The sequence below is a fragment of the Sitophilus oryzae genome, unplaced genomic scaffold (genome assembly GCF_002938485.1).
Source record: "Sitophilus oryzae breed Bouriz unplaced genomic scaffold, Soryzae_2.0 scaffold_808_pilon_pilon, whole genome shotgun sequence".
Taxonomy (NCBI): Eukaryota; Metazoa; Arthropoda; class Insecta; order Coleoptera; family Curculionidae; genus Sitophilus; species Sitophilus oryzae.
In genome coordinates this window covers 2,799,966-2,826,714 of record NW_022147426.1, presented here as the reverse complement: position 1 = coordinate 2,826,714, position 26,749 = coordinate 2,799,966, and the positions used below count along the sequence as shown (strand labels likewise).

Genomic DNA, 26,749 nt, shown 5'->3' with positions numbered 1-26,749 from the left:
AAAAGCTAAAAATGCAAGAAAAATATATAATTTAGTTAATTTAAGTGAATTTCATAAATGATCGGTTTACTACACGTATGTATATTATATAGTCACTTACTAGCGAAAAGTTGTTCCATTATTTCACTCAATTTTTGCCGAGAGCTACCGCACGCTACACAACCAACTATTTTAGAGTCTTTTCGATAAATCGCGATAGTGTCACTGTTAATTTAAGTTCTGCCACAATTTCCATCTAGATTTACTACCTTTATACAACTATCAGTAGTAGAATAAATAATAAATAACATAAAATAAGCTCCGTAAAGACTGACAAATCCACAAAATTTCAAATCAAATTCAAATGTGTCAAATGAATCGTCAAACAGACCTGTCAAGGATCCCCACCCTAGAGAGCTTTTATGGTGGCTTTTCCGCCCACCATGCATGAATACATGGATAGCGTTATGCTCCTTCCTTAGTCTTCTTATTCAAAGGGGGAAACACAATTATAGATCTTTAAGATCGCGGTGATTAACTCCCCTTCTAATGGTTCTACATTCTACCGCACGCTGAATAGATTTCGCATCCTGTATAGATTTTGCTTCTTAAAAAACATACTTTTTTCAGAATTCTCAATCTCTGAATTCATATATATCCTTTTTTCCAATTTTTTCACCGACAATGATGTGATTTAGTACACGTCACCAAAGAGGACAAATTATGATAAATCACCTCATATATGCTCTCCCCATTACCTAGGGACCCCCGCGACCCATGACATTAGCCATTGCGTCCTACGGCACCCGGCGTACAAACAGCACAGAGCGCGGTGTTTTTTCCCGAAAGGACGCCAACCTGTCGACGCTGCCGTCGTTTCAGTGCGTCGCGACGCCTCGTCACGTCAACCACACGCCACGAGACGATCGAAATCGAGACGGATACGCGAGTTTGGGATATCGTCAACAGGTTTGTTTTGTCTGGCTCGACATAGCAGTGGTTTTTTGAGTAGGTAAAATTATTATTCAATTATTAAATTGTTTTTCTTGTATTTGTTTTGTAAAAAGTGTGTTGTTTCATTCATTTTCATTCTAAGTTTATTTTTGAAAAATACACACAATACAGAGTGGTCCGAATTGTATTCTACTAACTTCGGCAGCATATTCTACCGATAAAAATAAGTAAAAAAGTTGCTATAAATGTATGTCCTAAAATGCTTAGTTTCGGAGATACAGGGTGTAGAAGTTTCATTTTTATTTCGATTTTTTCCAAATAATTTCTGAAGTAACGTCATATTTGGATGAAAATTGGTGTCTGGGAGTTTTTTGACATGAGAAATTTGGTTTTGATGTCAATATGACTCTTATTTGTAGATGGCGCCAGCTACATATTTTTAACTGTTTTGAAGAGTAATAACTTTTCGTCCGTACCTATATAAAACTGCTGAGTACGAAAATATACATTTACGACGTTTTTTACGTAAAAAAGATCTCTTGGTTAAAATCGGTACGAGTAATGGTTCTCGAGATATTTGGAATCGAAATGATCAATACCTGTCATCATTGACATAAATTAAACATGTTGACTAAATAGTTATTAGCCGGAAATCATAAATATGAAATTTTTTTGTGCCAAAAGTTCAACTGAAACTGTCTTATCATCATTTTTTCGAAGAAAAATTTATGAATTCCTTCCCAAATTTATCATGTCAGTCAAATAACTATCTACTCAAAATGAGAAAAAGTAAGGTACATTTTGTTGTTATATTTTTCAGCCGTAAATTTATTTATTAAGATCTGTAAGTTTTATTTTTTGTTTGGGCATTATTTAGATAATTTTTATTCATACAATTGGGTTGGAAAATAAAATACTAATTATAGTTTTAAATACTAGAGTTGTCTTGACCGTCCAATGCCAGATATCCGCAAGACCAAGACCATGCATCCAGGACTCTTATGATCTTGTTGTATTTTTTCACCTTTATAATATGATATAAGAATTACTTATTTGTTCAAAATTATTGTTTTAATTTATTAGGGTCGTCCATTGATTACGTGTGGCGTTTTTTCAGGATTTTTTGCCCTCTGGTAACTATATCGACAATATTAGTATATTTGAAAATTTGTTACATCTTTAAAAATAATCTAAAATGTCAATATTCCATGGGTATAGTGATAAATGAGGTCTAAATTAAAAGAGAATGCATTTTCTACGAAAACTTGAAGAGATAGGTAAAAAATGATATAATACAATTTCATAGACGATAAAATTATGCATCTGATTCTCTTAAAAAATACAGGGTGTTCCATTTAAATAAAACAAGTTATTGCCGTTTAAAGCTAGTAATTATTTAATACAAATTTTTGGACACTGTGTGTAAGGTAGTATAATATTTATTATTGCAACACAATATCTAATCAATAAGTAATCTTCAGTAATTATTTAGTATTAAAAAATTTGATACCCTTGGAGAAAATTTGATACCCTTGTAGCCTTAAATTTTTTACTGCAATTTCACAAAATTGCAAATATTTCAAAAACGGTGAGGTTTAAGTGTGATAAACCTTAATCAAATTTACCTTTATTTCAATCGTAGAATCTAAAAATAGAATAATATACAGGGTGTTCAATTTAAAAAAATACAACTATAATATTTTTTGCTTATGTGGGACACTCTGTATCATGTAAAATTATTTTTAAATTGTAGCTCTAATAGTCCTTCAACGAATCCAAAACTTACAGTTTATAAAAATCCAATCATTTAGCTACAACTCTATATATACTTAAATATATTTTCCAGATATTATTTGTTCTTGCAGAACGCTTTTTATGATAAAAAATAGAGGATAATAATAAATCATCCTGGCGTGCTGTAGTAAATTTTCACTGCAAACACATCATTATAAATTCTAGCGAATATAAACATACAAAGTTTAAAATATACCCTGTAAAGCCGGCTTTGTACCTAATTCTTTCATTTTCTGTTTGCTCCAATTTAAAATGCGTATTTTACTGCTTGCTTAACTGTTTTTATTAATTAAATTAAAATTAAAATTAATTAAATTTAACTTTCTAATGTAAAATATCACAAGTATATAGGGCGTCTCTCAGAGAACTACCATACGATAAAAAAAACGGCGTCAAAGACGGCTTGGGAATTGACAATCGATGTCCCTGTGACATCTTGGCAGATACCAAGTGAGAATGGTAACTGAAAGAAATAAATGATTACATGTCTGATTTTTAGATATGTTATTAAGATAGCAATTATAAAGTTATATTTAATCAATCAGACAGACTGTAATTACCAAACATCCTCTATACACAAAAGGTATCCAATAATGATCACCAGGATCATTAGCCATATACAACTCATTATTGTTAACAATAATGCAATTACAGGGATCTGTCTCAATATCCTCAAGGGATTCAACCTTACAAGGGCAATTCAAAATTTATAAAACTACATTGACATATACATTTCAAAATGAGTGACAAAAGGATAAAAAACTAAACACAAAAAAATAGACAACAAAAAACAAACAATAAGAAAAATAGATAATTATTTACATCACAGTATCACAGTTGGATTTGAGTATCACAGTTGGTGGTATATATTAATATCAGTTAAATTATCATAAATTTCACCACGTATATCGAATCTATTCCTTTCTACCGTATATTGAGGACATTCACATATAATGTGAATTACTGTCAACTCAACATCACAGACTATACACATTGGAGGTATTTCTCTGTTAAACAGATATGTATGAGTCACCGCAGTATGCCCAATACGAAGACGATGCTCTCTGGATTCATCCGCTCGTCCTAGTGCAAGACGTAAGGATGGGGTTGACGGATCCTGTTTTATTGCGCAAAGCTTTGAAGATGTACCTGCCTACTCATCCTGCCATTCCCTTTCTGTTCTTTTATGCAGTAGAACTTTAAGATCATATTTACTAATATAATGGAAATCGATGGTATCTCTTCTAGCAGCTTGCTGAGCAGCTTCATCTGCCATTGTGTTGCCAAGTATATTAGTGTGGCTTGGGACCGATACAAACATGAGTTTGTTTCCCTTTTCGCTGCATCGAATAAGCGTCTGAATTTTTTGTTTCAGAGGATCATGGACAAATATGTCATTAATTTTAGACACGATCTCTAAAGAGTCAGAACCAATTAAAATTCTAGATTGATTATATTCCTCGATGACATAAGATAAGGCTTTTCAGATCGCAAAATGTTCTGTGAAGAAAGCTGAGGCTTCATGTCTCAAAGTCCATTGGAAAGCTGACCCGTTGGTAATAATTGCACATCCAGCACCAGTTTGTGTTTTGGAGCCATCAGTATAAATAACAATTCTTTCGTTGTATTGGTCTAGTATTTTCTGGAACTTTTGTTGATATATTTCAGGCGATTACGTTTTAGTTTGTTCAGGTCTAATATTACTTCAGTTTCAGGTATTAGCCATGGAGGATTTTCGAAAGGGATTTCATTGATTATCATAAGCAGATGTTCTTCCAGATGACGGGATAGCATTGCTTCTCTCACTATATGGTTAGGATTTGTTAATGCGGAAGTGAGGTAGGATTGCGCTAGCTTCCTCCTTCTGTCTTTAAGGGGCTCTATTCCCGCTTCAGCACATAGGCTAGTTGCGGGGCTTGTGTAAAAAGCTCCAAGAGCTTGCCTTAAACATGCATTTTGTACGCGGTCCAGGAGCTGTAAGGTTGATTTACAAGCAGTAGAGTATACCACCGAGAACTATGCTCTTCCCAGTAAAGTATTTAAATATTTTAAAAATACTAATATAAGTCGGTTCAGAACGTTCTACGACGTTTTCCGACACCTAACCTCCACTCTTGTCTATTTAGCCAGATATCATCAGGTATTTCTCTATTTTCTAGTTCTTTATCCACACCCTCCCTCCAGCTTCGTCGCGGCCTTCCTCTTTTATTTCTGCCTCGAGGTGTCTACAGTAAAATTTGTTTTGGTATTCTGTGATCAGGCATTCGTTGCACATGACCAAACCATATGAGTTGTTTTGTTCTTATGTCGTCCACAATTGTGTGTTCTGCTCCCATAATCTCCCGTACTCTGTTGTTGGTTATTTGTTCTCTTTTCGTTTTTCCAGCAGATCTCCTCCAGTAATCCATTTCGGTCGCTGATAGCATGTTCTCTCTGTTCTGTTTTTCACGCCATACTTCGCTTCCGTAAGTTATTATGCTTTTCACTACCGTATTATATATGTTCTTCTTATTAGCTTTAGAGATTCCTTGATCCCGCAGTACACCATTCAACACAGATATTGCCCTCCTGCCTTGCATTATTCGATCTTTTATACCCTCATCGAGTTTTCCATCGTTAGTTATTTTTAATCCAAGATATTTTTTATATTTGTCACAGTTTTTTATCACGCTTCCATCCTCTAAGACTATGTTCTCTTGTGGCCCCCCTACAGTCATACATTCAGTTTTGGTGATATTTACCTCCAATTCCCATTTCTTATACTCCTCTATCAGCTTCCTTGCCATAGGTCGTCGTGATCTTGGACTAGGACTATCTGGTCGTCCGCAAAAAATAAGGTGTATAGGGTGTCCTCATTTATTAGGGGGATTCCCATTCCTCTACACTTAAGCATCATTTTTTAGTGCTTGTTGCAGGTATATTTTGAATAGTATAGGAGATAGGCAACATCCCTGCTTGAGGCCTTTTGTAATTTTTATGCTTTCTGACAATGAGTCTCGTATTTTTATTCTAGCTGTGGTGTTCTGGTATAAGTTCTTAACTGCTTTAAGTAGGTTGACATTTATATTAGTTATTTCCAACGTTTCCCACAATTTATTCAATGGTATGCTGTCATAAGCCTTTTGGAGGTCTATATATAGTAAGTGTACCTCTTGATCTTTTGCCGTTTTTTTCTCTAAGACCTGTGTTATGGTAAACAGATGATCCACAATAGACCTTCCCGCTCTAAAACCCGCCTGTTCTTCTATTTCTATCTCTTTATATTCATTTCCTATTTTATTCTTTAGTATCTTTCCATATATTCTACTTAATCTAACTTGTCACTGCCAAGCCTCTATAGTTTGCACAGCCTTCTCGATTTCCTTTTTTAAAAATCGTCGTGATATATGAGGTTTTAAAATCTTTTGGTACTTCTGCGCCATCTATGCACATCTGGAAGAGTTTTGTTATATGTCGGTACAGATTTTCCGTCCCATATTTTATTAGTTCTCCTGGTATATCTCCTGGGCCTGCGGATTTACCATTTTTTAAATTTTTACATATGTCTCCCTTACTTCTCTAGTTGTTATTCTGAGGGGAGATGCGGCTACTGTTATCCTTTCTTGTGTTTCTTTACCTGTCTCAAAATATTTCTGTTCTCGGTAAGTAATGTTTTAAATAACTAAGTAAGTAATGTTAAAAAAATACTTGCATCTGTATCTAAATAAAATGAGCTTTTTTTATTAAAGTAATAATTAATAATTATTAAAGTAAATTAATTTATTGCATAATATAAACCACTCAAAACAATTATCGCATATTTTCTAAAAAAAATATTAATTTGAAAAACTAGACACCTAGAATTCGCTGACTTACGTCTTTAAATCGTTTGAATACTATAAGAGGAAATATTGGAAAATAAGCCTGGGGGTGACATGCAATTCTTACTAGGCCGACTATTTAGTTGCAGATTTGTAACCAATACAATTCTTATGGAGCCGTGCTCACATGCAATGAAATAGTCGGCCGATCGGCTCCATAAGTATATATTGTTTTCACTTTTACAACTAATCTTATTTAAATAGAGATGCAAAAATATCAAATCAAAAGCAGTAAGTATTTTTAAAATATTTAAATACTTTACTCGGAAACGCATAGTTCTCCCGAGCTCATAGTCACGACCGAATAATGTTTGTGTTTAGTGGATGTTTGATCATTACAATATGTCTGACTGATGAAATATAATTTTATAATTGCTGTCTTAATAATATATGTAAAAATCAGACATGTAAGAAGGTTTCATCCTTGTGAAAATAAGTTGTGTCTCTGATACCAAATTACCAAATTTCCGAATAACCAAAGAAACAACTAGGTTAATCCCCTTACTTTTGTTTGAATTTTAATTTACTAAACATATCTCATTTGACTGAAAGTTTTAATAAACAATCTAAAGTTTAATTATAAAATTCTGCTTTGATATGTCAACGCTAACGGACAGCAATACTTTTCCGGCAACTGACCACTCAAAATGACATGGGTTAAAATCACATTGGGCTATTCTGAATCGAACGTTGTGTATACAAAAGGAAAATAAACATTTTGAACTTTGTAATTACAAACGAATTATTATTTTAGCCGTTTATTTGTTGCAATGCGAGTGCTTTTTCATGTTTTGTTGGTCCATATATTTTTTTATCTATAAATAATTCCTTATGTAACGTAATTTAACACTAAGCCCCATACTCACACTTCGCTCCTTCGTCCCTTCCTCACGTTACTTCCTCGCGTTACTTCCTTGCGTTACTTCCTCGCGTTACTTCCTCGCGTTCCTTCGTCCCTTCGCTTCGTTCCTTCGTCCATTCGATGCTTGGAAATTAGTCAATTAAGCAACAACACACCACAAAGTGTTTTTAATATAGCAGCTACATGTTTATTACGAAATATCTAGTAACCTCCAAAAATTTTAAAAAATCCGAAAGGCGCATAATTTTTATTTTATAAAACTGCTATTCTTAGTTGTGTCAAAAATAAAAATTGAATTTTAATAATATATTTATTTTTAATAAATCCGAATATTTCAGTATCATGTACAAGGTATATCAGTATGAATGTACAAGGCGAGTCAACAATAGAGTAAAGTTTATTATGTAATTTATATCGAAACCATGAAATATGACATACTAATTAAACGTTAATGATGTCAATCCCCATTTCTTCAGATATTTTTGTAAAGGCATCATGCACACTATTTCTATTTTTTTATTTTTGTCGCTACGATTACATATTAGTTATTTGGAGTGTGTTAATTCATTCGTGTTTGTCAAAAACTCTAACGTGATTGGTCGGGCTTAACAGTTGCCTGCTAGGGCTAGACACAAGTGTTCAACTTGTAGATTGTACTTTAGTTTATAATCATCTGCTGATGATGCTAACATGGTTAGCGAAACGCGCGTCCAGTGTAAAAGTAAAAGTGTTTTGGTGTATTGTGGCGATTTAATGTTTTATTTTGCTCTGTAACACCAAAGGTTCCAACCCTCAACTGTAATTTCATATACCTTACTTAAATCTTACATACCTAGTTAATGTTTTCAACTTTACACGGAAAAAATAAATTCTAATAATGAACCCCACAATTGTAGAAAACACTGATATATTTTGCGTCTAAAATGGTACTAGCCATCACGTTGTATCTTTTATTTCTATAAATTTGTAGATCTCCAAAATAGTTAAATATGCTTGATTTTATACGAAAATAGCTAAAAAGTGTTGTGGTAATTCTCACAATTTGTGTCAGAGAATATTCAGATGGTACTCATTCAAATTTAATGGAAATCATTATTACAAATTGTAGCACTACTAACTATATTTTTTGAAGCAATTTGCTGTTATTAGGCCCTATTGTAAACTGTGTGAGTTGGAGAAAAATAATACCTTAGGTAATACAACAATAATTGTGTATCAAATGTTTACAAAAATTTAATTATTTAATTATAAATATATAAACAGTTATTATTTGCATAAAACGCTTTCCCGTTCAAAATCTACTATATCATCATACTATCTGCCCAAAATTTGTCTTTACAACGTCAGCCGTTCCTAGTTCATAAACATATCTAGAGTAGAATAACGGGATACACGGGAGCAATTGTAATTTAGTTAAATTATTTGGCAGGTGTATAAGAGCAGGAGAGGCAGGCCCATAATATCTGGAACTTATTACGACCTACTTACGGAAAATGATTCACATTATTTTTATTTTTCTATCCAGAAATAAGCGGAAAATTTTCGTTGAAAATTTAGCCTAGACGATGATAAGCAGGTAGTAATTTACAGGGTGAAACAATACAGCATTACCTATATCAGATTTTTCATCACAATTTTTTATGAAGTACGATTTTATTTTTTGGAAAGATAATTTTATTTTTAGAACAAAATTGCTTTCGTTTCAACTTTTTTAGGCTGTATTCTGTTGAAAAACCAGGCGAACCAGACCGGTAAACTATGTTAAAGGGCGGTTCCTGAAAAACATCGGTTTGATACGGAACGGTTTGGTAAAATATTGGAAACGTCAAATTTGACGTTTTCTAAATTTCAATACCTCTATTATAAAATTTATCTTTTTTAATGTACCTATTCTCTGCTTTTACGTTTGCTTCTTCTTTTCAATGAAGTTTAATATTCAAAAGTACTTTATTAATGAACTGTTAAACTTGTTAGACAGCTCAAATGAAGATTTGCAGGTCCAATATTAAAACAGATCAATAAAAAATAAAAAAATCTAATCAATAGTTATATTTTTATACCTTACAAAACATTCACGATTACTTGTTGTCTTGTGTTTCATGTTTTCTTTAAATGTTCCTGACTTTAAGAAACAATGGCTGCATGAAAAGTTTAAATGGTCCTCAAAAGTCATTCTATTTAGTTAATGAAATTTATTTACCTTTACTGCCTACCTCCATTGCTTCTAGATTTAAATACAAAATATTATTACAAATTTTAGAAATTAAATGAGAATTTCACTCGAACCTCCAATATTTGCTTGATTTCTGTCCCATAAATGACATTGATTGACAAACAAAACCAGAAAAACCAGCCTTCTCGCGCTGATTAGTTTGACGACAGTTATAACCGAATTTTTTAGGAACCGTGTTCCGTAATAAGAAAATATGGCTTCATAGCCAAGGTAAGCAACGGAATACGCCCTAGTGATTCTCTGCTGCTTTTTAATTTTGACTTTGAAGTCTGATATGTCATTCTATTCAGAATGTCATATTCTACTGAATAAAGAAAAAAAAATGCCGAGGGTGCCATTTAAAAATCAAAAGTTGTAGTCATTTCCGGTGAAACAGGAAGTGGCCGTAAAGAATTGAATACGTTAATCAATCCTAATTTATGTCATATACCTTTTCATATACTAACTTTGAATAAGAAGACTAAGGAAGGAGAATAATGCTATCTATGTATTCATGCATGGTGGGCGGAAAAAGGACTCTAGGATGGGGATCCTTGATATTCTGTTTGACGATTCATTTGACTCTGTCACTCTTTACGGAAATTATTTTATGTTATTTATTATTTATTCTACTACTGATAGTTGTATAAAGGTAGTAAATCTAGATGGAAATTGTGGCAGAACTTAAATTAACAGTGACACTATCGCGATTTATCGAAAAAGACTCTAAAATAGTTGGTTGTGTAGCGTGCGGTAGATCTCGGCAAAAATCGAGTGAATTACTGGACTAATTCTTTTTTTATTAATTATTAATGTTTTTCTTGCCTTTTTGCTTTTGTTTACTACTTGTCAAAGATTAGATGTCAAAGAATTTAGATACGTCAATTTGACTTACCTGCTTCAGTAACGTATCTAAATAATTATTATAACTTATCTATTTTTCTTAGAATTTTATATTTTTATAACAATTTTAATAACTACCAAAATTTATTCAGAACGTAAAATAAAAAAAAATTATTGAGTCTATCCCACGTCTACCCTACATCATAGTTTTACATTTTTTAAATAAAATTATAACGGCACTGATAAACCGGAATTTAAGTCGGCCATATTTGAAGTCCATCGCGGTGGGTCTAAGATTTTTGATATGCTCCTTCCTTAGTCTTCTTATTCAAAGTATACCTACTAACATACCAAATCTCGTTTTTTTTCTGAAACAATTAAAAAAGTTATAGGGGTGACCCACTTTTGAGACACACCTGGTATGTCTTTGATGGGATTTCATCTACATGTTTCCTGTAGATTTTCTCAAATTTACAAAACAAACACATTTTTTAAAATTCAGACAAGGCTACGCCTGTCTAATAATAGATATAAAAGTATCAAAAATAAAGTGTCATTTGTCAATAGGAAAAATCCGTTGAATCTACAAAGTGACGTTAAATATAGCTGAGGAAATTTAATAAATTAGATTTTTTTTTTTTAAACATCCTGATATTGAGAAAGGTGTTAAAGTCACGGTCATAAAATAACCAGATAATTTTTACGTATATTGTAACTTAAGCCCCATACTCACACTTCGCTCCTTCCTCGCCTTACTTCCTCGCGTTACTTCCTCGCGTTCCTTCGTCCCTTCGCTTCCTTCCTTCGTCCATTCGATGCTTGGAAATTAGTCAATTATGCAACAACACACCACAAAATATTTTTAATATAGCAGCTACATGTTTAATACGAAATATCTAGTAACCTCTAAAATTTTTTTAAAATCCGAAAGGCGCATAATTTTATTTTATAAAACTGCAATTCTTTGTCGTGTCAAAATAAAATTGAATTTTAATAATATATTTTTTTTAATAAATCCGAATATTTCAGTATCATGTACAAGGTATATCAGTATGAATGTACAAGGCGAGTCAACATTAGAGTAAAGTTTATTATGTAATTTATATCGAAACCATGAAATATGACATACTAATTAAAGGTTAATGATGTCAATCCCCATTTCTTCAGATATTTTTGTAAAGGCATCATGCAGACTATTTCTATTTTTTTATTTTTGTCGCTACGATTACATAAATATGGACATGCTTTTTTTCACAAATATGAAGACAATATTGTTTTTTTCTTCCATTTTTTAGACTACCGTGTGTGAATTATTTTTATATCGACTGGCGATGGCTAGATGTACAGGATGTCCCATTTTTGTGTGTTTTATGGGGTTTCTGATTTATGAGTAGAGATATAAAGATGCTGTTTTCACATCATTGTTCTACTTATTATGAAACTAAATATGCTACACACATATTTATCCTAGCCTTCTTAGTTCTAAGTTATTTCTTATTTCTTTCTTTTACTTTTTATTTTTTAATTAGTAGAAATTTTTGCATTTTTCGATAACCTTTGTATCTCGATTATCTTATAACTTATCGAAAAGGTGAAAAGGGTCAGTGATGGGCGGTGGGTAACTACCCAATTTGTAGATAAATAAAATCTGGGTATATACCTGTAGATTTAGATGAACATCCTAATTTTAATAAAAGGAGTTTCCGACGACCGCATAGTAAATACCCGGTATAATACCGGGAATAGAAATATACTAATATATAATATCTACAATATATATAAGAAATATTGTAGATATACTCGTATTCCTGATATTACTGGTATTATATCGGGTATTTACTATGCGGTCGTTGGAAATACCTTTTATAAAATTAGACTGTTCATCTAAATGTACAGGTATATACCGGATACCTTGATTTTTTGTTTTGTTCTACCCATTGAGTAGGTATTTACCCACCGCCCGTGTCTCGTTTTTCAGGTAGAATGGCAGTGACGAAAGTGGTTCTTCGTTGGGAGCTGTCTATTTCGAAAAATGACTCAAACTTATGTTCTTTTTTTAAACAGGACACTCTAAATATTATTTTTTATTTTATTTGCCTTGTTATGAGCTGTCGAAAATTATAATATAATCTATATTTATTTATTTAGGTACTGCTAAACTGCTAAATGGCTCTTATTTTATTTAACTTAATTTTACCAGATAATTTTGCTTTGCATCGTGATATTTTGATAAACTACACGGAAACTGAACTTGTGCTGCTTTTAACCAACATTTTACGACGAATAAATTAGTTGATTGTTTTGATTACCTAATTTAAACCGGCCGACTATGTAATAAAGTTAAATAATGCATTTTTACCCCGTTTATGAAAATAAGTATTTTAGAAAGCTCGTAACAAGGAAAATAAAATAATATACAAAATATTGTATTTAAAAAAACATATAAGTTTTAGTCAATTTAAAAAAACACAGATTCCAACGAAGAAATAGTTACGTCACTGCATTCTACGTGAAAAACTGTACGGGAGACCGTTTTCACCTTTTCGATAAGTTATGATACAAAGGGGATCGAAAAATGCAATAATTTCAGATTCGCCCCATATTTTACGAAGTAAGAGAGCTAGGACATATCTGTATGTAGCATCTTTAGTTTCATAAAAAAGTAACAGCGTAATGTGAAAACCGCATCTTTGTATTTCGACTCATAAACGAGAAACCCTGCAAAACACACGAAAATGGGACACCCTATACAGACGTACTGCCAAATCAAGAAATCAACTACGAATGAAATCCAAGATCGATTTATATATTTTATATATTTTAATATTTTTTTGTGTTCGTGATAATTCCTTTGCTACTTCCTCCAAAAACCGACAGTACGTGGAAGGAGCGTTTCGAGGAAGTAAACGGACGAAGTAGCGTTTCGACGAAGGAGGAAGGAACACACAGTCGCATAAAATCGACATTTTCCCATAGTAAATATGATTTTTGGACGAAGGAACGCGAGGAAGGAACGAAGTGAAGTAGCGAAGTGTGAGTATGGGGCTTTACTGATTATCATATTAAAAACGTCGTATTATAAAAACACAACATTTTACAAATAAATACATTGTTACTGGACATGAAACGCGTCAAGGAAACAACTTTCCGATGTTTGGAAAGCAAACGTCTGGAATTGGAACCGACCATAATGGAAAGTTGTTTGTTTTTAATCGACTTAAGCTGTTGATCCCGTTGTTTTCCTTCATTGTTTTAGTGTATATTTTCTCCTTTTGTTATACCAACTTCATTTATTTATGTGTTTGCTGGATAGGATTTTCTATATTGTTTAAAACGATAACAGTGCAAAGTGTTTGTAAGAAAACATAAACCTTTTAATGGTTTAAGGTATCTTTAAATGGTTTAAAAATATGATCTACGAATCAGATAGAGTTCAGATTTTCTATCCATTTAATATTCGTAATAAATTCCGCTGCCTAATAATCTAGAGTATTATTACTAATATATAGTATTAATTTATTCATTGAAAAATAATGTTAACTGTTTAATAAGTATAAAATATACATTTTAATGATTTGATATGTTTTCTTTCCACAAAATTTTATACTACATTGGCAGTGATCCATTTTTACACCACCAAGATAAAAACACAACATACTTATTAATTTTTATTTTGAGAATTTTTTTGTTTTGTTTCTATTTTTAAATGCCGTCTTCTACTTTCAGTAAGTACCTAGATACTATAAATTTAACGTACGTGAAGTTTATTAAATCATTTATTATTTTTAACTTTCATTCAAGATAAATGACTAAAGATATTTTCGTAAAATATCTAAGTAATAAAACATCCATTTTTTGAATATCCAGATTAGAAAAATAAATGTAACAAAAGTATCGATAAAGTTCTCATACCTGTAATACCTACTATAAGAAATTTTCTAGAAAAATCGCAATTAAATATTATATAAATAAAAATATTTGTTTGCTTTAAAATGTTACTAGGTTTAGAATCCACGAAGATAAAAGTTGTTTGAATCTTGTAACGGTATACTCATACAAAACCGACAAACTTAGAAAAGAAGACTAAAATACCATGTCAGTGTGAAGTGTGACAAATGTTACTTTGCAAAAACGTAGAAACATCTACACCTTCAGATGTTACATCAAAGAAAAAAGATTTATATAAGATTTAAGAATTGGCAAACATCAGATTACACTTATGAGATACAGGGCGTAAAATAGATTGAATCCTCGGAAAAATAAGTAAGCGTAGAGAAAAATAAGTAAGCGTACCACAATTTTATAAAACGGGCCATTAAAATACTATGGATAACGCAAACGACGCCTCGCGAATTGAAACGATATTCTATTGGTCTGACGTCACCCGCCGTTCTCGTCGACGCGCGATGGCCAGCAGCAGCCACACCAGGGCCAGGGATGTAAGTGAAATATTTAAAATGGTTCAAGCAAAAGTTTCCCAATTATGACGGGTGATGGCGCTGATCGTCAAGATTTTTGGACAGGGATTTTGCTTACCGACAATACGACGTGAGCTACGACCGGACCAGGACCAATCAGAATGATCAGTCTTTCTTGGACATTTGCCGCGGAAGTGTGTGTTAATTTCTGTTGTGATAAGTGTGGTTGTGTTTGCAGTTTGATTTTCGGTTTTGATATTATGTAAAATTAATTTTGAAGTATTGTATCACCTGTTTTTATGTAATAATACTTTTTTTAGTTCTATGATCTGATATGTTATGATTTGTTAATGTTTGTTTAACAATGTTATACCAAAGAGGTTATACTTAATATATAAATTTGCATAGCCTAACTTTTTTATCAATAAACTTTGTAGATTTTCAGATTATTTAATTCCTTTTGTTTCCGTTTGTAATTTTATTTTTAAGACATATTATGTGATTGTTTCAGATAATATGTTTTAAAAATAAAATTGCAAATAGCGAATAAAAATAATTAAAATAAAAAAGTGTATTTTACAATTCCCCCCGGCCCCGCACCCCTTTAGCTAACCTGTAAATGTCAGCTTTGTCGAGAGATGGCGTTACGAAAATGGAACCGATTTGTTACAAGGAACTTGGGCTTCTTTTTCGTTAGTATATTCTGTGAGCCAGACGTGTTCCGTTTATGTACGTATTTAGGTGGCGTACTAAGACATTTTTGTTGCTTTTAGCGTTGATTGAAGGAGCTTTTTATGCTTTTTTGTGCAGTTATTATTTGTATGTGTTGTGTGTTCTGAGAATTTTTTAAGTAATGGCAGATTCCGGGTTTGTAAAAGCACAATCAGATAACTTGCCAAAAGTCTATGCTTTTACGTTAACTGCTTTTATAAATACAAATTCCCAATTTATTGGTGCTGAATTACGAGGAAAAAAACAGAGAGGTATGTAACATTTATTCTTTGTAGTACTGAGGCATATTAAAGTATAAGTAGGTATACCTACTGTTATGAACTTTTATATAGTTATAAATTAATGTTATAAACTTATTTTTCAGATCAGGTAGGGAGACGTATGGAGATAATGCTGTAGGTTATGTAGAAGTGAAAAGAGACACAAAAATATTTGTTGAGTACGTGGAAAAATATCTCCAGAGCATAGCGTGAAAAAGAAAGTTTTTTTTTTATATTTTGACACCCCCTTGCCCTTGTTATTTTTAAAGATTGTTTTTTTTACGAAATTATAGGAAATAACTTGTTTATCAGTAATGAAAATATTATACAAGGTGTCCCATAAGCAAACGCCAAAATTAAGTTACTTTTTTAAGTAAAACACCCTATATATTTTTGGATTCTTCGGAAATTTCTAGATATTCTAGATATATTTCATGTATAATATCGTATACCTATCTTCAAATGTTTATTCATTTTTTTATGTTTTCGCTCATCCATTACTATTTATAAATATCACTAATTACTAATTATGTATTAATTAACACAAATAACTAAAATTTTGACTTGGATTCAACAGCGTTTAAAAGCAAACTGTGTAAAATTAACACGCGTCTGGCTCCACTAAACCAGAAGAACGGCGGGTGACGTCACAGCGGCAAGGCGCGGTAGAGAGCGTTTGCCCGGCCATTTAAATTAACAATATTTAATTATTTTATATTAGAGGCATTTCTTAACCGATATCAACGATTTTTTTTTGTTCAATTTGTAATTATATGAACTATTTTTTAAAACCATTATTTAAAAACATCAAATGAACGCAAATGTATTTTATATTTTTTATATTATATACGTATACAATGCAGAATTATAATTAGAAGACCTTTTTAATGGAGGTAGAATATAGAATGAGGGGAGGGGGGGATCACCTCCGGTTTTAAGATTAGGACTTCCTCTCCGCATTATCTACAATCAGTCGTTGGAAATCTTTCATCTCACGAGGTTTACCCCCGTGGGGCAGTTTCCTGTAAGTTCTTATTGTGCTCTAGTAGTTGATTTGTCTTTTTTGTATATATACCACAGAATAGATATCAACCAGAAACCTAACTGGAGCTGAAATCCGTGACGTTTTACGAATTGGGCCGCCATTTAATAGCGGTAGAACACAGAGACGTATTTAATAAATTTCCGTTGAATGTATACAGAGTTGTATTTATTTTTTTGTTGTAAATTGAAAAGTATAGAATTAATTAATATCATTCGGCAGTTAATAAAACTACTGCTTAAAACTTTAATAGGTGAGTTTGTTAAAGTTAAAAGTAAAGGCTAATTTGTTTAAGATGCTGTAATATTGGTTTAGTACAAATGTCCCAACATATTTTATGGAGTAATATTTTTAATGTAAAACTTATTGCCAGCGATAAAAAACACTGCATTAGTAAACCATTAGAGATATCGCGGTATAAAAATAGTTTATATTTTTAAACGATTTTATTTAACTTTACCATACCTTTGTTTGTTGCAAATCTGGCAGCAGCTTTATTGATCACTTCTATTATCCCAATTTTTCCGAAATGTTGCACACGTATTGAGTTCCGGTGACACTTTTATAATATTTTTGAAGAAAAAAAATCAAATTAGCGGATCCAATATGGCGGATTTTTTAATATAAGAAGAGATTTGGTTGAAATTTAAAACTTTGGGTTCTTTATAAGGACGCTTGAGATACTTACCTTCAATTGGCCCGTTTTAAAACATCCTGTAAAGATAGGGTAGGTGTTCATTTAAGTTTCAAACGAAATAAATAAACAAGCTAACATCAGAATACTTAGGTATTTATTCATGCCTCCATATAATTAGTTTGTTTTTATTGGCTGTTTTAAAATTAAGGTTTATCTTTTTTAATGTATAATACAATTTCATAAGCAGATATAATTTAGTTACATATTTTAGGGGAAAAATAGTAGATGGATGTTTGAAATTAATTTGTTTGCATATTATATTTCTTTAATAAAATGTCTTGTCCCATATTCTTCGTAATATTTACTAAAAACAAGTTCTAATGAAGAAACAAAAGATACAAAATTGTCATGTGACATCTGAAGATTGCCAAAAATATCTAAATTATTATATTCACTCTTTATTATTTTCATAGGCACGCAAAACAACGATGTATCATCTAACTCACTGTGTGCCTTTGCATATTTGGTACATATATCACATGAATGTATACTCAAACATTTTTTTATTAAATATCCACAAACGTATCGTAAAACATTTTGCGTCCTGGCGAAACATAACTCCGGCTTTTGCACATTCTTGAGGCACAAACTGAACCAGTACTCTTTGAAATTATTATAAATAATGTACCTAGCACAACAAATATTTAATAACTACTCCAGACTATTCGCTCCGTTCAGTTATAAAACAACACAAACTACAATATTCAATATTTACGAATGACGAACAGCTACTGCTCTCAGCAAAACGCAAAACATAAGTGAACTGCGAACGCCAGTGCGTTGACAGGTTCTACCGCTATTTTTAGGTTAGGCGATGTTTCCCGCGCAAACTCTAAGTTAGGCTTCTGGTTGATATCTATTCTTGTGTATATACTATACCACTGGCCACAGTCATCGAGCTGTAGCGCAGTCCTCACGGTGTTGCCAAGTCTCTTGCTGCTTAGCCTTGATGGTAGTTCCCATAGCTTCCGTCAGTGTATAGATCGTCACAACTGGTGGTTCATCTGTCACGGCCTCTCGCCTGGTCAGTTTCACGACACTTATAACAACTTTAGAAATATCTGCAGCTGATTTATATTTATTCGTAGAAACCTGACAAAATTATTTTAGCGCCAGTAGTTACCACCCACATCTTTTCGTATGTTATTTATTATGTTTTTACAGTAAAGTATATGTTATTTTACGTAAATTTATTAATGCGGTTCTAAAATCACGTTTCTATGTCAAATATCTACATCTTTATTAATTGAAATATGGTATTTGCACTTTGGTGCAAAGGAAAACTAGTATATTATCGTAGAGTGCTAAGTAAATATTTAAAAATATTACTGATAGAATAACATTATTTAATTTTAATTTATAAATATAAATTGGCATGATACAAATATCTGATTACTGACAAATAATTAATAACACAAATGGTACACATTACAGATAATTTATAATATAACATTAATTATTACAGATTACTTATTAAATTAAACGTGTGTGTTGTCAAAACAGTTTTTCTATTTATTAATTTAAAAATAACAATAACTATAAATGATGAATTTTTTTCTCAAAAATAGGTACACAATATGATCGAAAAAAGAACGGCGTCAGAGACGGCTTTGAAATGAAGATCGTTGTCACTTTATATGTAAAATTATATCGGGAATGTCATCGATCGTCATTTCCAAGCCAACTGGACACCGTTATTTTTCGATCATACCGTATAGTATCATTTGCATGGAATTCAGCGTAGCTAATTAAAGCAGCATTTACACTGTGGAATCCACAATGAATAAGCGGATCATCAGCAATAATAGGTATAGGAAATCCTAATATACACACACCGGAAAAATCTAGGGATATCATTTTATTAAAGTTAAAAAGAAATGTTTTGAATAAACAACCACATATTTGTAGGCCGATTCTTTCTACTTCGATTGAAACGAAGTAGTCACACTAGCTATTTCTAAATTTGGGATATTTGCAGAAGTGTTTGTGCATTTTTTGTCAAATGTATAAAAAGCATCAATTGTTCGAATTTAACCTGTACTGGCTATGTTTTTATGATAACTAGCCAGAATTCATTCAAATAACTTTGTTTAGTATTAAACGACATTATGGAGCGTAGACATCTTAACAGAGACGAAATGCCAAGGGCCATGGGTATGCTCGAAGCTGGAATGCGCCAAATCCACGTAGCTAGAGCATTAAATACAACGCAAAGTGTAATATCGCGATTAAGTGCACGCTACCGTGAAAGTAGTGATGTTGCTGAAAGGCACACAGGGCGACATCGCATTACTACCCCTCAGCAAAATCATTTTTTACAATTAAACGCTCGACGTCGACCGACTCTTACAGCACCAGAGCTTAGTTTAATTCTCCAGGAAACACATAATATAACCGTTAGTCCTGACACTGTTCGCAATAGATTAAGAGAGGTCAACTTAAGAAGCAGGCATCCCTGGAGAGCTCAACCCTTAACGAGAGGAAATCGAGAGGTACGATATTCGATGAGTCACGCTTTGGAATTCATCCGGATTCGAGAAGTCTTAGGGTATGGAGAGAACCGGGAAATCTTATTCGGTTGGATCATGTTCAGGAAGTGCACCCTCATCAAGGTGGAACAGTTATGGTCTGGGGAGGAATCCAGTTAGGCCGAAAAAACGATCTCGTTTTTCTTGAAAGGTTTCTAACAGGAATCACATATCGTGATTTAATTCTTGAGCCTGTCGTGTTACCATATGCCCATGATTTTGGGAGAAACTTCATTATCATGCATGACAATGCACGGCCTCATACAGCCAGAGTGGTAAGTGAGTTTATCAAAGCTCATCAATTAAACATCTTACCCTGGCCGGCACAATCTCCTGACCTCAACCCCATCGAGCACGTATGGGACGCGGTCCAAAGAAGAATTTTGAGAATGGGTATGCCTCGTGAAACTCGTAGGGATCTGGTTCGGGCCGCGAATGCAGCGTGGCAGGCTGTACCTCAAGAAGAGATCGACAATTCGATGACTGATCAGGAGCATGGAGAGACAATGTAGGGATGTAATTAACAGTAGAGGAGGCTATACCCTTTATTAAGGAAAAATGGTTTTATCTTTTATTTTAATTCACACTTTAGAATTAAAAAAAATGTGTGTATTTTTTTGAGTTCAATAAAAATCAAGGCAAATTTGAAAAATTCGGTAAATTTCGCATTTTTATTTCCAATACGTCCTGTAAACTATTTGTTTATTTTAATTTTATTATATCAGAAATGCAAATAATAAAATTACTGACGATGGCTGGATAAAATTGTAATATCCCTAGACTTTTCCGGTGTGTGTAGTTTAAAAGAGCATTTGAATTGACTTCGATTTATTTGAAAAAATACAGTTCTATTTGAAATAACCAAGTTTTTTTATAAAATAAATTATTAAAATAGATCAGCAATTTTTAATACCCCTGTATAGAATTAAGGAAGCAATAACATTTTTGCGTAAAGTTTATTTCTGTACCTTTAAACTCAGCACAAGAATTAATTCTGAAAAGTAATGTACAGGGTGTTAATAATTTATTCTATTGTAGCATGCATATTTAAATATTTTTAAATATCTCAATAACCAAAGATTTTAAACATATTTAACCCTAATAATAAGTGTCTTTTTTTGAGCCCAAGAATCCAAAAATGAAATAAAATACCGGGGTTTCCGTAAGAAAAAATATCTTAGTTCTAAAACATCCTGTATATTTCAAAATAATTTTAAATTGTGCATATTGCCTCCTCGCATATATCCATAAAATATTTGGTTTCTACATCTTTCCGTTTTCGTATAATCAACCGAGGGGAATGAGGTGCGCCACCCTGTATATTACAGTTGAGTTATTTTACCCTGTATATTTACAAATGTTAGACAATAACAGTAACATATAAATGTCATGCCACATTTATTATCAATAATAAAAGACATATAATCACTGGTCATTTGTATATGTGTGGGTAGGTATATATGGAGGTGGTGATAAATTAATATAAAAACAATCCTCAATTCTAATAAAAAGATAATTTATTATGGCTTGTTTCCTATGACATTTGAAATAAAAGTAAATTTATTACATTTTTTCATGCATAATATTTTCATAAATAATATAAAAACGAATTGATTTACTTGCATGTACATTTGTTATATTAGGATTTTATTTTGTCCCACTTTTAAAAGGTTGAAGCTTTTATATTTTTTGAAATAGAACATTTATTAAAAAAAACAAATATATATATATATATATATATATATATATATATATATATATATATATATATATATATATATATATATATATATATATATATATATATATATATATATATATATATATATATAATATAATAATATAATATTAAATTTAATCCTTTTACTGACACCGAATTTAAAATATCCCGGGAGGCAAAAAGTGCCAAAAGGAAGGAATTGCAGATGGATCCTATACAAAAAAAAGAAAGCTCTATAAGATACTCAAACACGAAGAATTCAAAATTCATGGTACGAAAGTGTAATGAGGAATGTCCCGATGGTTTGCAAAAAAAATATTTTTTGTATTATCCTACGAATTGGCATGGCTAGGAGGAGAGGGAGGAGAATGTTTTGTTTCCTATTTTAAAGATTATATTGATAATATAGGACAACCCCCACCGGTCGCATTGAATACAACTCGATATTCGATAAAACCACTCAAGGAGGAGATAAACCTTGTGCTCCGTCAAAATGGCTGGTCATAGAGGTCAACCCGGCGCCTCCACCATATGTCGCGACCTAGCTGGGGGTTGTTTGCTAGGTTCGCTATACCAGGTTCTCTCTCTCAATCAAAACAACCATTGAATAAAATATACATTTATTTAATATAAAGTTCACAGTATAATACAATTTTGGGGAATGCCAAGACTTAACGGTTTACTTAACTAAGTACTTACAGGAACATCTTCAGTCTGCGCTGTCTTCTACTAACGGACTGATAACGCGAATTACTGACTGTATAATACGACTCACATCGATGGACTCACTTTTGACTCTCTTCAGCATACATTTTTATATTTTCTATCCCTCGTGGTCATCGCCGGTTACGTCGCTCAATCTGTTTTCATCTAATTACATTCACCCGGCTATGACCATGAGGAAATCGAACTTTGGTAGCCTGTGTTTGATTATCGACCCGAGATTGTTGTATTTTAATTGTTTAATTATCAATGTTATTTAAAAACATATCTGGGTCGATGTCATGCAGGTAACCGATCTCTTGGGCCTATATCAAATTGGTTTACTCGAATTATATTTTATTTACTAGAACTATATTATTTGTGTTTTTTTTCCAATTTGATCTAAACCCAAGTTGACATCTATTTAAGTCTTGACAATATGTCCAGTAAGGTTATTCCAAAAATTTATGGAAAAAATAAAATTAATTAATGTTCCAAGATTGTTTTTAACTGTAAATCCTTCCTGGAAAATGAGTAAATGGTTCAAGAATCTTCCTGTTGGGAAAAATACGATTGCTTAATGGGTGTCTATCGAAGCGAAAAAATCAGGTTTGGCTACGGAGAAAGTAAAAATTACTAATCATTCGCTACGTGCAACAGCTGTGTCGACATTAACAAAGAAGAGAGCTGAGGAGAACACAATGGTCAAAATAACTGGGCACGCAAAACCCGAAGTCAGTTAATCCTTACCTTCAACTCGATGATGAACATCATGCAAATTTGGTAGAAAAAATTAGAGACAATGAAACTGCTACAAGTTCTAATAATAATACTAATGTGTTTTTGTACCTACTACTCGTATATACATATAGGTTCTTTTAATTTCAATACAAAAATTCAGCATCTTTAAGTACCGTAACGGAATCTAAACATAATAATAATATAATTTATAACTGTGTTTTTCATTGCAATTCTTCATGTCATTTTTAATTTCTAATGTTATAAGTTCTGTTTCATTTTATTGCTTCATTTTTAAATAGATTTTTTTTAATATGTTCAAATAAATGTTTTTAAAAAATCTATGTATTTTCACTTGTATTTTCATGTTTTTTACTCGGGTAATATTCTACCGAATTACACTCGTGCATCAAAATTAGCCTGATAATTTTTCATTTAAGCATGTTGTCAATAAAAAACAGCATTCGTTTATATTCATATTTTGGAAGAGCTCTCCTACTTCGGAGTCGGGCAGCAGTTTTTATTGACATAATGCTTAAATGAAAAATTATGGGTAATTTTGATGCACTCGGGTAATTACTTCCGAAAATTTTTATAATGTTTATAGAACAAAGTTGAAAGCTAGGAGTTAATTGAAAGCTAGAGACTAGTGTGAATAACAGCTTATTCGGGGTTTGTTCAAACAAGTTAAGAAACTATACAAATGCTTTGACGTAGTTAGTAAACTTGAACACAAACATTTGTAAATTTAGAGTTTACTGCGGTTTAATATCTTTAGTAACAAAATTTTTACGACAAGCCACTATATCAAATCATTTTAGAGAATATAAACCTACTTTAAAAATAGAAAATTTCGATATTTTGGCATTACGCCCCTATAGCTTCATCGTCGTTACGTAGACATTTTCGTCACTTCAGACCATCATTTTTACGCGTTTAACAACAAAAGACGCCGCCGGCGCTGTGATTAATGGCGCTTGTTTTATGACCCTCTGGTTTTTACACAACATAAAATCCCGCTATATTTTTGTTTCTTTTATACGATCTTGTTGACATTGAATAAGAGAGACAAAATAAATAGTGATGTAGTCAATAGTGAAGCAGCCTTTGCAGTTTTTATTGTGGATGACACTCTGGTCAGACAGGTCGACAACTTTAAATATTTAGGATCAACCGTAACTAACAGGGCAATTCAAACAGGGAGAGGAAAAAATCAACCAAACCCCACTCCGCATTCAAGCTAGCAAAATATTGTGGATTGTACAGGGTGGGTCAAATTCGACGCTTTTAAATGGAAACACCTTTTTCTATAGGAGATAGACAAAAACTAATATCGGTCTCTGGAGCTCAATTTTTGTCAAAAACATGATGGTGAAAACCGCATATCAATATCTGTTACCGTTTGGGAGTTACGGGGTGTTTTTTAAAAATGTGCATTTTTAACAAATCGCTGTAACTTTTTTGCTATGGAAAATTTTGTATTTCTATGAAAACATCTCCAAAGCACCTTTTTACGTAGAATTCAATGGTTTAAGTATAATTTTTTTAAAATTAATAATTTAAGAATTATCAACAGAAAATTTGATTTTTTATATGGGACACCTTGTATATTTTTAATTTATTGAAAATAATTTAAAATTACCTTTCCAAAAATATAACACACTGGATATTTTGCTCGATTCCTCTTCGAGATATAGAGTATATAAAAATTCGCCTGCTTTAAATAAGTAGGCTTTGAACGGCTGTAATGCAAAAAAAATCTAGCTGTGAGCATCATTTAAAACGAAAATAATATTTGCTATGAGAGACGCAGAATTTTATAACAATTTAAAATATATTTAACCAACATCAACACATTTAAACTATATCTAATAACAATAAAAATAAATAGCAAACCAAGACATGAGATTTTGCTACAGATGTTCGACATATCGACCGTCTTCTGTTATGGACAGTGGGGGCAGTTTTTGAACATTTCTCGCGGAATTCATTAACTCAATGGGGGTGAAAGATACCTTCTCATAACTGCTAAGTATTTCTAATTCTTGTCTAGATTATACGGAAGAATAAGGAACCTTTATTCTTCCGCAAATATATCCATTCCAGTATTAGATCCATGGGCAGTAAGTCAGGCGGCCTCGACGGCCAACGGCTGGGATTTTGATTAGCTATTCAATTATTCTTAAAATTTGCTGCAAAAATTTGCTGAAAACTTCAGCGTTCAGAGGCGGTGCGTCGTCTTGCTGGAAAAATATGTTTTCGAGTTCTATTAAGCGCATATCATCAATAAGGGGTCCAAAGCCTACTAGTTAAAAGTCGCGAACTTTTAAAAATTCTGTATTTCGAAGGGGATTATAACAAAATATCAAGTGTGCTATATTTTTGGAAAGGTAATTTTAAATTATTTTCAGTTAATTAAAAATATAGAGGGTGTCCCAAATAAAAAATCAATTTTTCTGTTGATAACTCTTAAATTATTAATTTTAAAAAAATTATACTTAAACCATTAAATTCTACCTAAAAAGGTGCTTTGGAAATGTTTTCATAGAAATAGAAAATTTTCCATGGCAAAAAAGTTACAGCGATTTGTTAAAAATGCACATTTTTGAAAATCACCCCGTAACTCCGAAACGGTAACAGATATTGATGTGCGGTTTTCACCATCATGTTTTTGATAAAAATTGAGCTCCAGACACCGATATTAGTTTTCGTCTATCTTCTATAGAACAGGGTGTTTCCATTTAAAAGCGTCGAATTTGACCCACCCTGTACAGCGTGGCTCCTCTCATATGCCGCGGAGGCTCCAAGGAGAACGACAGTTTGTATTGAAATGAAATTTTGTGAGCATATATATGTAGGTTAATTCAGAGCACTTTTTAAAATTATAGAGAGTTCTACAGGGTGTCCCCAAAAAAAGTTACATATCAATGATCAAATATCAATATATCAAATTTATTTTTTTTCCTAGTATCCGAAAATCAATTAATATATAGGGTATTCCATTAGAAAAAAACACAACTTTGATGTGTAACTTTTTTTGGAGACACCCTGTATAATTCTATATATTTTTATAAAATGCTTTCAGTTGACCTACATATTATGTTGCCAAAATTTCATTTCGATATAAACAGCCGTTCTCCTTGGAGCTTCCGCGGCGTATGAGAGGCGCCACCCTGTAGGGAAGAGGGAAATCAATCAGCGCAACCCTACAAATATATTCTATCCTCCTTTCTTGAGTTATAACTCATTATACAGTCTCAGAGCTTTGACAAGAACCAGTATCTGAGACGGTTTTACAGAGGTTAGTTCTCCATATTCAAGTCTTTTCAAAAAAATATCAATTATAATTTCCAAATTTCATTCTTGAAACTATTTTCTATTTTCAACCATTTTGGCATAATAATAATT

At 32.2% G+C, this 26,749-nt stretch overlaps 2 protein-coding genes across 3 annotated transcripts in view; one reads left to right on the top strand and one right to left on the bottom strand.

Annotated features, from left to right (window-relative positions):
• Positions 1 to 645: 645 nt before the first annotated feature.
• Positions 646 to 26,749, top strand: part of LOC115888890 (ankyrin repeat and death domain-containing protein 1A-like) — a 148,798-nt gene continuing 122,694 nt past the window's right edge. For both annotated transcript variants that reach the window (XM_030908758.1, XM_030908759.1), the window contains exon 1: positions 646 to 987. The gene's annotated coding sequence lies outside the window, so the exon portion shown is untranslated. The remainder of the gene's footprint in view (positions 988 to 26,749) is intronic.
• LOC115888880 lies at positions 4,953 to 5,513 on the bottom strand. Its single transcript, XM_030908747.1, has one exon. It carries the CDS (start codon positions 5,511 to 5,513, stop codon positions 4,953 to 4,955), a length of 561 nt encoding a protein of 186 aa, XP_030764607.1.